Source organism: Mastigoproctus giganteus, chromosome 5, assembly GCF_048544385.1.
Source record: "Mastigoproctus giganteus isolate SK-2022 chromosome 5, ASM4854438v1, whole genome shotgun sequence".
NCBI lineage: Eukaryota > Metazoa > Arthropoda > Arachnida > Uropygi > Thelyphonidae > Mastigoproctus > Mastigoproctus giganteus.
In genome coordinates, this window is record NC_143579.1 from 62,170,610 (window position 1) to 62,185,029 (window position 14,420).

The following is a 14,420-nucleotide window of genomic DNA, read 5'->3' on the forward strand; positions in this document are numbered from 1 at the left end:
ACTGGCCATCCATTTACTACCCACAAACTCATGAATTTCATCTATCCATCTCCGCCTTTGTCTTCCAGGTTTTCTTCTAACTCCTCTTGGATACCATTCTGTTATTTTCTTAGTCCATCTGTCATCAAGTCTTCGAGCTATGTGTCCTGCCCAAGACCATTTTAGTTCTTTAGTTTTGATAAGAATGTCCTTTACTTGAGTTTGTTGCCTAATCCATGTGTTTCTCTTCTTATCTAACAGTCTGATTCCCAATATGATCTGTTCCATTCTTCGCTGTGTAGTTCTCAGCTTCTCTTCCATTCTTTTGGTGAGTGCCCAAGTTTCACTTCCATAAGTCATAGTGGGGAGTATACATTGGTTCATTATTTTACATTTCAGACAAACTGGGATATTGCTCTTAAGTATGTGACTATATTTCCTGAATGCTATCCATCCAAAATTTATTCTTCTCTTGACTTCCAGCCATTTATCATTATTACAGCTAATAACTTGTCCCAGATAAGTATATAACTCCACCTTTTCAATTACTGCTCCTTCAATCATTATTTCCCTTTCTGTGGCATACTTGTTCATCATTACTTTTGTTTTAGCCATATTCATCTTTAATCCAAAATCCTTACTAGCTGTGCATAACTGATTAAGATTTTCCTCTAATTCTTTGGGATCATGGCTTATGACCACAATGTCATCTGCAAATCGTAAATGGTTTAGGTACTCTCCGTTCACATTGATTTCTTTCTGCGACCAGTCTAATCTTCTGAAAGCTTCCTCAAGGGCAGCAGTAAACAGCTTCGAAGATATTGTGTCTCCTTGTCGAACACCTTTCTCAATTTTAAATTTCCTACTGTCTTTGTCTAGTCTAATAAAGGAGGTAGCACTCTCATATATTTTCTTCAAAATCATAATATATGGGGTATCAATGCCTTGTCTTTCCAGTGCCCGAAACATTGCTTTATGCTGTATGGAGTCAAATGCCTTTTCATAATCTGCAAATGCCAGGCATAATGGTGTTTTATATTCATTTGCTTTCTCCATTAGCTGTGATGTGAAGGTGATCCATAGTTGAGAATCCTGTCCTAAAGCCAGCTTGCTCTTTCGGTTGATTCTCATCAAGTATTCTTTCTAATCTGTTAGTAATGACCCTTGTGAACAACTTGTAGATGTGGGATAACAAGCTAATTGGTCTATAATTTCCAATTTCTGATTTATCTCCTTTCTTATGCAGCAAAACTATGATTGCATTATTCCACTGCTTAGGCGTCACACCTTTTCTAATGCACTTTGTGAAGAGCCTTGCCAGTTTTTGTGTTATGTCTCTTCCTCCCAATTTTAACAAGTCTACAGTAACTTCATCTTCCCCCGGGGCTTTCTGATTCTTCATTTTCTTCAATGCATGTTCTACCTCATCAGGAAAAATATTGGGTATGTCGTATGTGTTGCTACTTTGCAATCCATCTTCCCCACTGCTGGCATCATTCCCCTGCTCCTTGTATAATTCTCTATAGTAGTCTTCTGCTATTTGAATTATGCCTTCTCTGCTGTTTATAAGTACACCATCGCTATTCTTCAGTTCAGTATCATTTGTCTTTCTGTATTACTGCTCATGGCTACCGATTTAAATCCTTTGTTTTCCCTTAATGCTTGTTCTACTTTTCTTGTGTTAAATCTTCTTATATCCTCTCTGAGTCTCTTTCTAATGGCTTTGCATAACTTAGTATACTCAATTTTCTCCCTGTCAGTGTTTTTCTTGCTTTTCATTTGTTGTCTTCGGTTCATCATGACAAGTGTTTCTTGACTAATTTTTTCTTCTTTGGATTTCTTTTTCCCTATAGGTTTCTTGGGCTTTATCACTTTCAAAAAGTTGTAATATTCCTCGTCAATATCTTGGTCCTCAGCAGTCTGCAGAAGCTCAAACTTGTTCTTAAGTTCCAGTACATACTGCTTTTTCTCCTCTTCTGTTATCTCAAAGACCTTTGTATTATTTACTCGAGTCAGTTTTTTCCTTTCCTACATCTATATCAAGTGTACATCTTACCATTCTGTGATCACTTCCAACATTTACCTTATTCAGGACGGTAACATCATTCACAATATATCTTCTGTTAGTGAGGATGAAGTCGATTTCATTAGTAGTTAATCCATTTGGACTCTTCCATGTCCACTTTCTGTTCACCCTTTTCTTGAAAAAAGTGTTCATTACTGACAGTCCTTGATATTCTGCAAATTCCACAAGTCTTTCACCTCTTTCACCAATTCCAAAATTTCCTATAGTTCCCCTTTCTGCGCTGTTTTGTCTTTTTCCAACCTTAGCATTGAAGTCTCCCATAATAATAGTGTAGTGGGTTTTCTGCTCATCTAGAAGACTCTCAATTTCGGTGTACATTTCTTCAACCTCTTCATCATCATGGCTCGATGTTGGTGCATAAATCATTATAATCTTTAGCTTGTACCTCTTAGAAATCTTGAGTATTAGTCTTGACACTCTTGGTGATGTACTTTTGAATTCCAAAATGTTGTTTTTAAAATCTTTATGGACCAGAAACCCAACTCCACCTTCACTCCTTTCACTGTTTCCATTGGTGTACAGCAGATTTCCACTTGATAAACTTATAAGTGATTCATTTCTTCTTCTTGTTTCAGCCAAACCAATGATATTCCAATTCACATTTTCTAATTCCATCTGTGGCACAAGATACCAACTTTTCCAATGGTACTTTTTTTTCTATCAAACCATGTTTTTACAGCAGCAAAAATGGATGCTCCAGTATAGTCAGCGTCTATGGATTTTACAAGCATCTCTTCTTGCAATTTACAATCATCATTGAAATAATGAACGTATGCCATTAGAAGGGCCTTATTGTCAGTAATTGTGGATTCATCAATCTGAATAGAAAATTTTCTCATTTTTAGTTTGTCAATTAGCTGGTCTTCAATGTTAACTGACATCTCATCGATTCGTCTTCGAATTGAATCATTGCTCAATAGCAATGCTTTTAAAATGCTGGAAGAATTTTTATGCAACACTGTTGAAATTAGTCTCTAATGTGGGTCGTATAACACCTGTATGAACATTACCAGTTTTTGCAATGATTTCTGCAATTTTATAAGACAGTCATTCCATCTTCATTTTATAATTTTAAGTATTTTTCACCAACCGTATGTTGAAATGACAAAATAAAATAAAATGAAAGCCAAAATTTTGATAACTTTATAATCTTCATTTGTTTGTGCATTCTTCTTAAATAAGGAAGTAACAGTGTTATGTTGCCCAAAATTCTGTTTTAAATTTTTAAATATTCGATATGTTTACCAACTATATCTAGATGTTTCCTTTTTAAACGATCTAAAAGTCTTGATGGTTTCATAGCCTCATTTGAAAAAGAACTATTACACATAAGACACATGGGCTGTCTTGAGTTGAATGGGCATTCAATAAAACTAATACAGTCGAAACGTTTTCTTTTCAGCAGTTGACATGATTGATGATGGGTTGAATAACTACAAAGAATTAAATAATAAAATTTAAACTATTTTTATTTAACTCTCATAGCCCATGTTACTCACAAAAGCACTGTAGATCAAAAATAAACAACCTCCACAAGGAAACAATAAATAAATACAAATTATCACTTAGAAAGTAAAAACAATAGACTGAAACATTTCCTCATCCCATCCATGCCTCATATATTGACCAAAGGAACAAAATAATAAATAAAAAAACCATGCCACCGCCAAGGTCGCAGCTGTTGGAAAGGCACAAATGCCAAGGATTCCTCGACCTTTCTGCATCCTCCGTATTTGGTGGTCACGGGCTCGAATGGCAATCGTGACAACCAAATGTACATTTTATTGCATTTACATGTACAAACTGAAATTAAAAGTTAACGTAATAGTATTATGTACTGTAAATTAGCAAAATAAGTCCTCAATATTTCCTCGTGCTGCAATAACAGCCTTGCAATGATCTGGCATAGAGTTAATCAACTTCTGGATATACGGTTGCCCAATTTCGTGGTACCACACCCTTACAATGCTCTCCTGCAGCTGAATCTTACTTGTTGGCTTCTTCTGAGCAATTTTAGGCAACATTATGTACCAGAAATTTTCAATAGGGTTCAAATATGGACTGTTTCCAGGCCAGTCCAACACTGTAATGCCGGCATTTCTGAGGTATGACTGCACCTTAAGGGAAAAAAACAAGGGAAAACATTGAGGTAAGTATGTTTTAAGCCTTGTGAGACAAGAAGACAAACTATCATTAAATCTAAATAGCATAAAACTTACAAATTTTGCTGTGTGGCAAGGTGCTGAGTCTTGTTGAAAAACGTCTGAGCGGTGATCCCTAATAACGGGTTTCAGGCATTCCTCCAAGATATCAGTGTAGGTTTCTGTATTCACCGTTCCATTAATAAACTTAATTCACCCCACCCCTTTGCTTGTTATGCATCCCCAGACCATCTGACCAGCAGGGAACTTTACAGTTGGTATTATGCAGTCAGGATGGTATGCCTCATTTTAGTCTTCTAATATATTGCTTCCCATCCAAGCCATGCTGGTTGAATTTCGATTTGTCAGAAAAAATGACACTGTGTCCCATTGCTCTTTTGTTCATGAAACGTGCATTTTAGCCCAAGCAAGTCACTTCTTCCTCATTTGTTGGGTCAACAAAGGCTTCTTCTTGGGCCGATCTTTAGATAGTTTGTGCACTTGTTTCAACACCAGAGGCCATCTCAAAGTCCATTTGTAGATCAGGAGCACTAGCAAGGCGATTACAAAGGCATAGCCATTTCAAATATTGATCTTGGGAAGGCATAGTCACTCTCTTATGGTCTGATCCAGGTCTTCTCTTCACATCGCCGGTTTCATGCTTTAATTTCAGCAGCTGGGATACTGTTGACTGGTGGCAGCCTATTTTATCAGCGATAGCACACATAGAAAACCTTTCCTAGGACTGAGCAACCGCTACACTTTTTTTTTCTTGGTGTCAACTGAACATACGGAGTCATGATTACACCTCCGCAAAACAGGATACTGAGCGTGTATATCCTTCCAACGGCAAATTTACAGAAACGGCTGATGCAATAGAAGCATTATCTGACACAATACCTTTGCTTGTGACAAACAAAATGACTGTAATCAAACGATATCTTATACGTTTCACTACAAATGTTACTTTTTTTAAGGTGATGCAGTATTTTTGTCTGCCACTGTATACGAATAATTTGATATCCAATGGCAGCTAAATAAATTTCAGAAAGTGGGGCTGATAAGACTAATCCCATAGGGAGCTTGTGTGTTTGTTTATAGATGTTATTATTAAACCTAAAGTGCCTCACCATGCATCCTAGGAATTAAGTTTCATCTATAAAAACAACTTTCTTTTTCAGAAATAACCACCTGACAATGTTTTATGAAAGTCTCCTGTCAAGAATCTTGGTTACTTGGTTTACATTACAATTTTAATTATGTATGACAACCTAAGTAAAGAGAAGTGCACTCCTTTTTGTCTTGGGGCATTTTTAACTTAACTTTCACTTTTTAAAATTCATATCTTTGAATCATACGGATTCAGAGGTGAGTACGGTAAAAAACATAAGCTCTTGCTAAAAACTTAATGACAAAAATAATCAGGACTATAAGTCTTTTCTATAAATAATTCGTACTACTACTGGGATTACAGCAATTGACAGCATACAAGCAAACCTTTCCTACATTTTGTACAGACCTCTGGAAACCAGCTGAACTATCATATTGCAGGGTTTATTGTTGGATGCCCAGTACCAACACAAACGTGGATATGTCTTGGTGCTTTAAATATTATAAAACACAAAATATAATTATTTTGGAAAATGGTTTAAAAAGAATCAGTACAATGAATATGACAATTTCAGTTATACCCACTTAAATGGATACTGTTATTCAACTTTTAAAATTGTCCTTAAACTTCAACAATTGGGAATTTTATCAATTAATTCTAAACAAAGCAGGTCAGTATAGCAAGCTCACATTAAGTTAGCATAATTCAAGCTCTGATTTATACCAACTGCTGCTTTCTCAATCTCAATAAATATAGGTCAACTGCCAAAATATATTTCTCAATGATTTGCCAGGTCATAGCCATATGCATCATACTTAGAAAATAAGAAATACGATGAAAGTTTACTGCATATGGGAAAACTTCAGCAGAAATACGTTACAAAAAATTTTTTCACTACCTAACTGGTTAAATTATTCAAAAAAGCAAAGCTAAAATCTGCTTGTACATTAATCTTTTCACTTTGTTTTTATGCAATAATTTTACCTTTTCTGTTCCAAAAGGAAACTTTTGTCCCATGAGTCAACTTGCAATACCCATCGATCAAGTCAGCCAAACTCTCAGCAACAGCTAATGATGGACATGAAATGGTTAACATCTAATAAAAAAAAAAAAAAAAAAAAAATAATAATAAAAATACGCATAGTTAACTTGAATCTTATTTGCAAAAATCTTAATAGACATTAATTGGCATGCAATTTAAATTTTAATTTAAATACATTATATACATTCACTCTGAATATCTTTTCAGCACCAGAGTAATACTGCTAACCAATTACATAAGATGGAAAATGGAACACTAAAATGAATCATATTTGAGAGAGAGATACCTCAGAGGCTCCTGCAATCTTTAACTGAAGCACAGCTTTACATCCTGAGCTTAAATCATGGTCATTTTGAATGGCATGAATATTCTGAACTTGCTGGAAATTTGCCATATGAGTGGGCTATAAAGAACATTCAGAAAAAATGTCAAACCACCTGATATATATAAATATTACTATATTATAAAGCAACACGAAAAACAAACTATTATAACTTATAACAATCCTGTACATTACAAAAGAAATATAAAAACAAATCCACTTCACAACAGAAAAATTAAATTTTTGTTTTAATTTTTTCTATAATAAGTGAAATGTTTGCAATTTAAGCTGTTTGAAACCTCTGTTGGCATTTTGATTTCCTATGATGAAAAATTCTGTTTCAAATAACCACTAATATTTCACTAAATAAATCCAAATGAGTCGAGAACAAAATATTGGGAGCCTTTCAAATGTTTTTGGATTCTCTCTGGTTATTCAGAGATTTGTTTTTAGATTCCAAAATGCTTTCTTTTTTGCTTTAAATTTTGAAAGTATAAAAGATCTTTTCTTTTAAAATGAGTTAAGCTGAATATGAATAATACTTACTACAATGTCATCCCAAAATGTGAAAATGAAGCAAAAAAAAAAAAAAAAAAATTTTTGTATGAAGAAACTGCAATTTTGTTTGAGAAAACTGCATGTGAGAATTCAAATGTTACCATATTCATTAGCATTAGTAAAGGCATATGATGCAAGAAAGTAAGCTTATACAGCATCAGCCAAAAAAAAAAAAAAAAAAAAAAACCTTCCTAAAGGCAAACTTCCACACATCTATCCTACAAGCGTCTTTTCTCAATTTGAATTTATGCCCTCTCAGGCAAAGGATCCCATCAGCATTGATGCATGCTCAAACCATTCAAGGCCTTATACACCTTAAACAGATCACCTCACAGGTGCCTAAGTCTCCAGACACTGTAATTTTCAAAACTTGTTTTATTCTTTGTATTCATATATATGAAAAACTCCTTGTCCTCTTAGCCGGTGCTTTCTCATACTCATCCTCAATACTTTATCTGAGGTACTGTTACAGCTCAACATGTATCTGCTGTAAGCTTCAGTACTTTTCATCCCTCTGTAAATTTCCCATGCTATCTTTTTCTGCTCTATTAGACTGTGCAACTTCATATTCATCGGTCTCAGCATCCAAAGGTATTCCATAATTCTAATGCATTCACATTCCCTCTGAAATCTGCCAAATTAATAGATGCCATGTAGCCCCTTAAACTGTCATAGTCCACTTTTCTGAAATTAAAACCCATGCCTCTACATTTAACCTACTGCAACATATTTCATCTTCCAACTAACTGCATGATCACTACTTACCAATTTTTTTTTTAAATTTAAACCCTGTGATATCATCTGATTAATTAATAATGATGAGGTCAAGAATATTCTTACCCCTAGTATTTTCTCTAACATGCTGGTACAAATGATAATCATAATCATCTAATTTATTTAAAAATTTTGTACCCCATGGTGAATTTCCCTCCAACTTATTTCAATCAATTAGGAGCAGATTTAAGTCACTCATAATAAGACATTCAGACTTGCTTGCTAATTCCAACTGCATTTAGAGACTCTCATCATAATCTTAATCTTCTAGTCCGTAGATTACTCCTGCTGCAATTGTTCCTTTGCTTTCCAACTATCTCATTGCACCACACAGATTCTATGCTGGCAGATGTAACTTCAGATAGCCGACCGGGCTAGCCGAGTGGGTAAAGTACCTGCCCGGCAACCCAAAGGTCGCGGGTTCGATTCCCGCCTCGGGCTTGGATCAAAGTACTGCAAAAACCTTTGGAGGTGCAATATGGCCACAGAAGCCGATGCGCCAACAACTACCAAATCAAAAAAAAAAAAAAAAAAAAAAAGTAACTTCAGATTCAACGAAAGCTCTTTTCGCACTCAGTTTTGATAAGAAGTATGACCCCTCCACCCCTTCTGTCTTCCCTATCTTTCCTAAATACATTATACATACCATAATGGAACTCATCATCCCCAATTTCCAAGTGGCACCATGTTTCTGTTAGCCTATTATGTCAGCATTAGTGTTCTAACCAGGAGTTTGAATTCAGCCATTTTATCAACAACACGCCTAGCATTACCGTAGACACCACTGAGACCATGTATTCTTCTATAGTTTACTACCCTGATACACCCCTTGAAGTTAGTCTTGTTTCACTAGCTTTATCTTCCCATTCATTTGAAACAATGCCACACTCAGACCATTTTGCCAACATCAGCTTTTGCAGCAAAAAACAAGAATTCGTGAGATGTGGGCAAGCATTACTTTGACCAATATCATCATATAAATGCAGGTCTATGTTACTCTTTTCACCCCTAACTAGCAGTTTCCCTGAACCCTTAAGGTATCCTCAATGATACTGGCAAAAATCCAATTCATTTGAACAAAGATGTTCAAATGAATGTCTTCTCTACAAAACAGGTTACTTCTACCTACAAGTGCTGATAAAAAAATTTTCTGCTCTAGGGCCTTGCAGACTCCCTCAAGTCTTGAGTTAATCCACAAGGCTTTCAGCATAAAAATCCCTCCTATCACATCTAGGCAGAATTGCAGACACATACACATTCTGACCAAATTCATGGAATTTTTGATGTGAAACATCTGATTGGTCACGAAAAATGTGATGCAGAAATGACGTCATCTGCAGCTTCTGCCATAGGCAAATTATTGTAACTTGTATCGTTGAAATCATACCTCTTGCAGCTGCCATTTGACCAAGCCATTCAAATGGCTACAATCAAATGGGTAATTAGGCTATTGGCTTGGATTTTGCTAACCTTTTCCAAGCAAAGAATGTTTGTTTTACATAAAACCATCTACCATGCATGCATGCTTGGTACATACGCCATTTTTTTTTCAGCCTGGACCTATATTTATCCAACAAATAATCAGGTCATGGTCACTTAATATCATTAGTCCCCACATGAATAATAATAATGCTCTCTTTACCCCCCCCTTAAAATCTGACCGTCTATTGGTAACATGATCAATTGTTGCTCCCATATTATGTCAGCTCCCATATTATGATTGATGCAAAGTAAGCACACACCAATTATGGTCCCCCTATCTTTATACAAAAAATGTTACACATTTCCCTGACAATAAAAAAAATCTCCCAATAAAACTAGCTCACCTTCAACCAGTGCAGTATGCACTTGACTATTCTGTTCTGGAACCCGAATCGGGTGGGGGGGGGTTCTCAACTGGCAGGGCATGAGATACTTGAGTACTGGATGAGCTCCCAGTTACATTTGTTTCTAGGGCAAGCACCTGCTTCTTCAGTGACTCAAATTCTTCCAGTCATGCACTGTTTTAATTTGAGAATGATACACTCCTTACATCAGGCACAAAGAAAAGAATCATCAGTTTAGCCTGGTTTGCCTACTAGACTGACCTTAGAGTACATGCCACAGGCTATACAAGCAACAAACTCATGACTCTGAGTCACAATGTCCTTGGTCTTTTTAATGAAAGTGGATCTTGTAAGAACCATTTTTTAAGGTAAAATTTCAACTTAAGAAAGATTACATAATTAAAATTTACCATATATTACAGAATTTAAATTGTTACCAAAACTTTATCCACTAGAAAAGTTAAAATGAAGCTACTGAAGTTGCTGGAAAGAATTTAAGTTAGCAGAAATACTTCAGAAAAGTTAAGGATTAAATTTACAAAATACTGTAGAAATTAAATTCACAAAATTACTGAAATAAGATTTAAAAATTACAGAAATTAAATTTAAACAAATTTTAAACAAAACATTTTGTCTATCAGACACCTGATGTCAATCTCCTTCATTTAAGCCACCAGCACCAACTTGTCTGCTCTCTTCAACTGGCTATCTCATAAGGGACTGAGTCAAATGCTTTACTAAAATCCAAATAAGCAATGTTGAAATTATTCCTTACATACAGCTCATGAATAATTGTGTCAAAATCAGTGATATAAACATGATTTTCCTTAACAAAATCATATTGTGTATCCTTTAGAATTCCATTTCTATCTAAATGTCCTTACTCTTTATCACTGACTATGATTTTCCATACTTCTGAAGTCATAATGACCAGTCTATAGTTACCCACTTCACTCTTAGAATCGCCTTTATGTATTGGCAACATATTGGCACTTCTTCAACCCAGGAATCTCTCAAGTCCAATGACCCCCATATGATTAGCCTTAATGGCTCAATACACTCTCTTGCAGCTTTCCCCAAAATTACTGGATATATGCCATTAATTCCAGGAGCCTTACTTGCCTTTAGGCTCAATTTTTTTTCCAATAAAAAAATCTGTTGTCATTTCAATATTGCTAATTTCATACAGCTCAGCCTCTGTCACACAACCTCTCCCCAATATGAAGTGTCTTTCATCTGTAAAGATTGATGCAAAGACTGTTTCAATTCATCAGCAGCATCACCTGAGTTACTAAAGACTTTTACACATCCATAATGCAAGCATTTGATCTGATTTGTCTTCTTTGTATTCACATACATTAAAAAAAACTCTTTATCCCTGACCTTTATCCCTCCATTAGACAGTGATTTCTCCCACCCAGCCTTTACTAACTAATCTTTGATATATGGTACTATTTGGTACAAAAGAGGTAAACAAATCTGTAGACATAATTATGAGAGCATCCTTAAATTCAAGGAAGGTCCTATAGATTGTAGATGTGCAAATGTATCTCCAATTCACAAGGAGGAATCAATGGACAAAGTGAATAATTGCAGACCTGTAAGCTTGACTTTTCCAGAAAAAATAATGGTGTTAGCAAAGAAATACTGCAGGATCACCTTAACAAGGAATGGAATTATACAGAAATCACAACACAGATTTGTTGAGGGAGATCTTTTCTCATCAATCCTATTACAAGTAGCTGCTATGTCATAGTAAAGGAGGAACTGGATGCAAAAAATAATTTTGACATCATATACTTAGATTTCAGTAAAGTGTTTGACACTGTCCTACATGAAAGACTACTATATCTGTTAGAGCAATGTGGCATTAGGGGCAAATTATCGTTAAAGATAAAGGGATGGTTGACTGGCAGAAGGCAGGAGGGCAATTATAAATAGCCAATGCTCCTCTTGGACTAATGTTATTAATGGAACCCCCAGGGTTCAGTGCTGGACCCATTGTTGATGTCTGTATTTATTAATGATGCTGATGAAGGTATATCATGCTTAATGTCTAAGTTTGCAGATGATACAAAGGTTGGTAGGGTGGTGGGTGGTTAATTGCAATAATCATGGTATGCAACTACAACAAGTACTAGAAAAATTAGGCAAATGGGCTGAGAAGTGGTAAGTGAGGTTTAATATTGATAAATGAAAGGCACATACCAATTTGGTGGTATCACCTAATTGGTATGATATTCTAGTAAAGAATGAAGATACCTAAGAGTAGTTGCACAGTCCAGCAAGAAGTTTTCTGAGCAGTGTAGACAGGCTCTGATAGGACAGCTCATGGAATACAGGAATTTTGCCAGAGGAGTCACAAGGAGGTGATCATCTCATTGTATAAGGAAATGGATAGGCTGCATCTTGAGCACTGCATATTTGGGGTTTTGAAAGCTGCATTTTAAGATGGAAGTAGATCTCTTGGAAAGAGTGCACAGAGACATAACCGGAGTAACCAAGAACACAAAAGGCACTTTTACCACAAAGACTTCAATTCTGCAATTTGCAGTTCTTGCAAACTAGAAACCCATGAGGGGACATGATTAAAGTGTTTAGAGCTTAAGTGGATTGATTAAACTAAATGTTTATGGTATCCATACTCTTTCTTGGACAACACACATAAGGGGCAATAAAAATTGAAAAAGGATGGGTGTAGAACTGATATGCCAAAATTTGCTTTCATCCAGAGAGTAGCTGCTGTTTGCTGAAACAAACCACCACGTGTAGATATGGAAATTGACAGTTTGAATAAAACTAAGGAGGAATTAAGCAAATTACTGGAGGACAGACAGATGAGGTGGGATTTCTTTTCTTTTGCTGATACTGTATATGCTTGTTTCTTGCATCACTTGCCACTACTAATACAGATCAACTTGTAGCTGTTATAGGCTTCAGAACTTTTCATTGGTATGTTCCTTGCCATCTTTTTTTTGGGGTTTTTTTTATGAGACTGGCCAGCTCTATATTCATCCAACTTGGCATCCTTCTCACTATATTTTCTTAATGGTATAAATACATTCATAGCTTCTTTGAGTAGTACTTTAAATATATTCCACAATTCCAATGCATTCACCCTCCCACCCTCTGCTATTATCTTCTGTCCAATTGATAAAGGCCATGTAGTGTCTTAAACTGCCAGTGTCTCCTTTCCTGAAATTAAAATCCATGCCTTTACCTTTAACAGTTGCAACCACTTTCTTCATCTTCCAACTAGGAACTGCATGATCACTTCCTGCTAATGGTTATTGTATTGTGAGTTCTATAATGCCATCTGGTTCATAGGTAACAATCAGATCAAGACTACTTTTACCCTTAGTAGCATTTTTTGCTAACATACTGGTACAAATAATACACAACTAGTTTACTTAAAAATTCTGTATAGTATATACAGAATTAAAAGTATAGTATACTTCTACAACATATATGCAAAGTAGTCATTTTACTTTATTGACATGCCTGTGATATTTGTGATTTAAGTGGATTGAAGAATGCCATGAAGGCTGGTTATAAAGGTCAAATATAAGGCTGTAGTTTAGTGATCAATTTATTTAATCAGCAAATTTCCTACTCAGTGGAACTTTTTTTTATTATTTTTTTTATATTAAAATCACTCATTTCTATCACTTTATTCAACTTTTCTGTCAAAAGAGTCAGGGATTTATTGCTGTTATTACAATATCCTGGTTTATAGCTAATCATTTGCATAATAGATTTGATTACTTTTTTTGCTATTTAAAAATGAACTCTTTAAATTCTGGTTAATATTCGAGATTTCTGGTTGAGACTTTTTGAATGATATATGATTTATCTTTGAAGATGCAAAACTCAAGGCCAATATTGTGAACAAACATATTTAAGAATGGTTTTGAAAAAGTATAATAGATTACTTAAATTTCCCAATTTTAACCTATTACAGCCTCAGAAGGCAGCTCCCAAAATGTCAGGTTAGTAAAATTCCCCACCTCATTCACTGAGATCATTTCATGTAACAGCATTATTTCCTTAATAAAACTGTTCCATGATTTTTTTCTGTAGTGTTAAGTTTTCTTTTATAATATTTTTAATTTATATTTTAATTAGTGTAGTCCATTCATGACCAGTTCTGACAAAAACTTGTTTTTACTTTGTTCAGTCTTTCATTCTGTTTAATTCTTTTATATTTTTCTCCCTCAATTTAATTTTTTCCAACTGATTTTCTTTCTTTTAACTGTTTTCAATCATATTTAGCTGTTTTTGTTCAGTAGTATTTGATGTAGGAATTTGCTTTAAATAACATACCATAGTAGCACAAGAAACAAGCAAAAAAAATTAACTCTGCACTGCACAGTAAACTTTAATTATGGATAATGTGGATATGGGCCTCGCAATTGATAAATGCACATTTCTTTCTTACATCAGATTTTTAAAATATTTACACTCAAAATGTTGAAAAGATGAGCTTTATTAGCAAAGGAAAGTTTAATTAGAAGAAAAATTAAAGCTTAAAGAAAATGTTTTAAGTTATTTTAAACATGCCTAATTTGTGGTGTGAAACTT

At 34.9% G+C, this 14,420-nt stretch overlaps 1 protein-coding gene across 1 annotated transcript in view; it reads right to left on the reverse strand.

Moving 5' to 3' along the window:
- The window catches only part of LOC150085450 (focal adhesion kinase 1-like), a 377,186-nt gene that overhangs the window by 186,454 nt on the left and 176,312 nt on the right, over positions 1–14,420 (reverse strand). Inside the window, exons 11-12 of the mRNA XM_090374569.1 lie at positions 6,646–6,762; positions 6,302–6,413 (exon numbers count right to left, since the gene is read on the reverse strand). Of these exons, the coding sequence (XP_090230695.1) occupies positions 6,302–6,413; positions 6,646–6,762 (229 nt within the window). The remainder of the gene's footprint in view (positions 1–6,301; positions 6,414–6,645; positions 6,763–14,420) is intronic.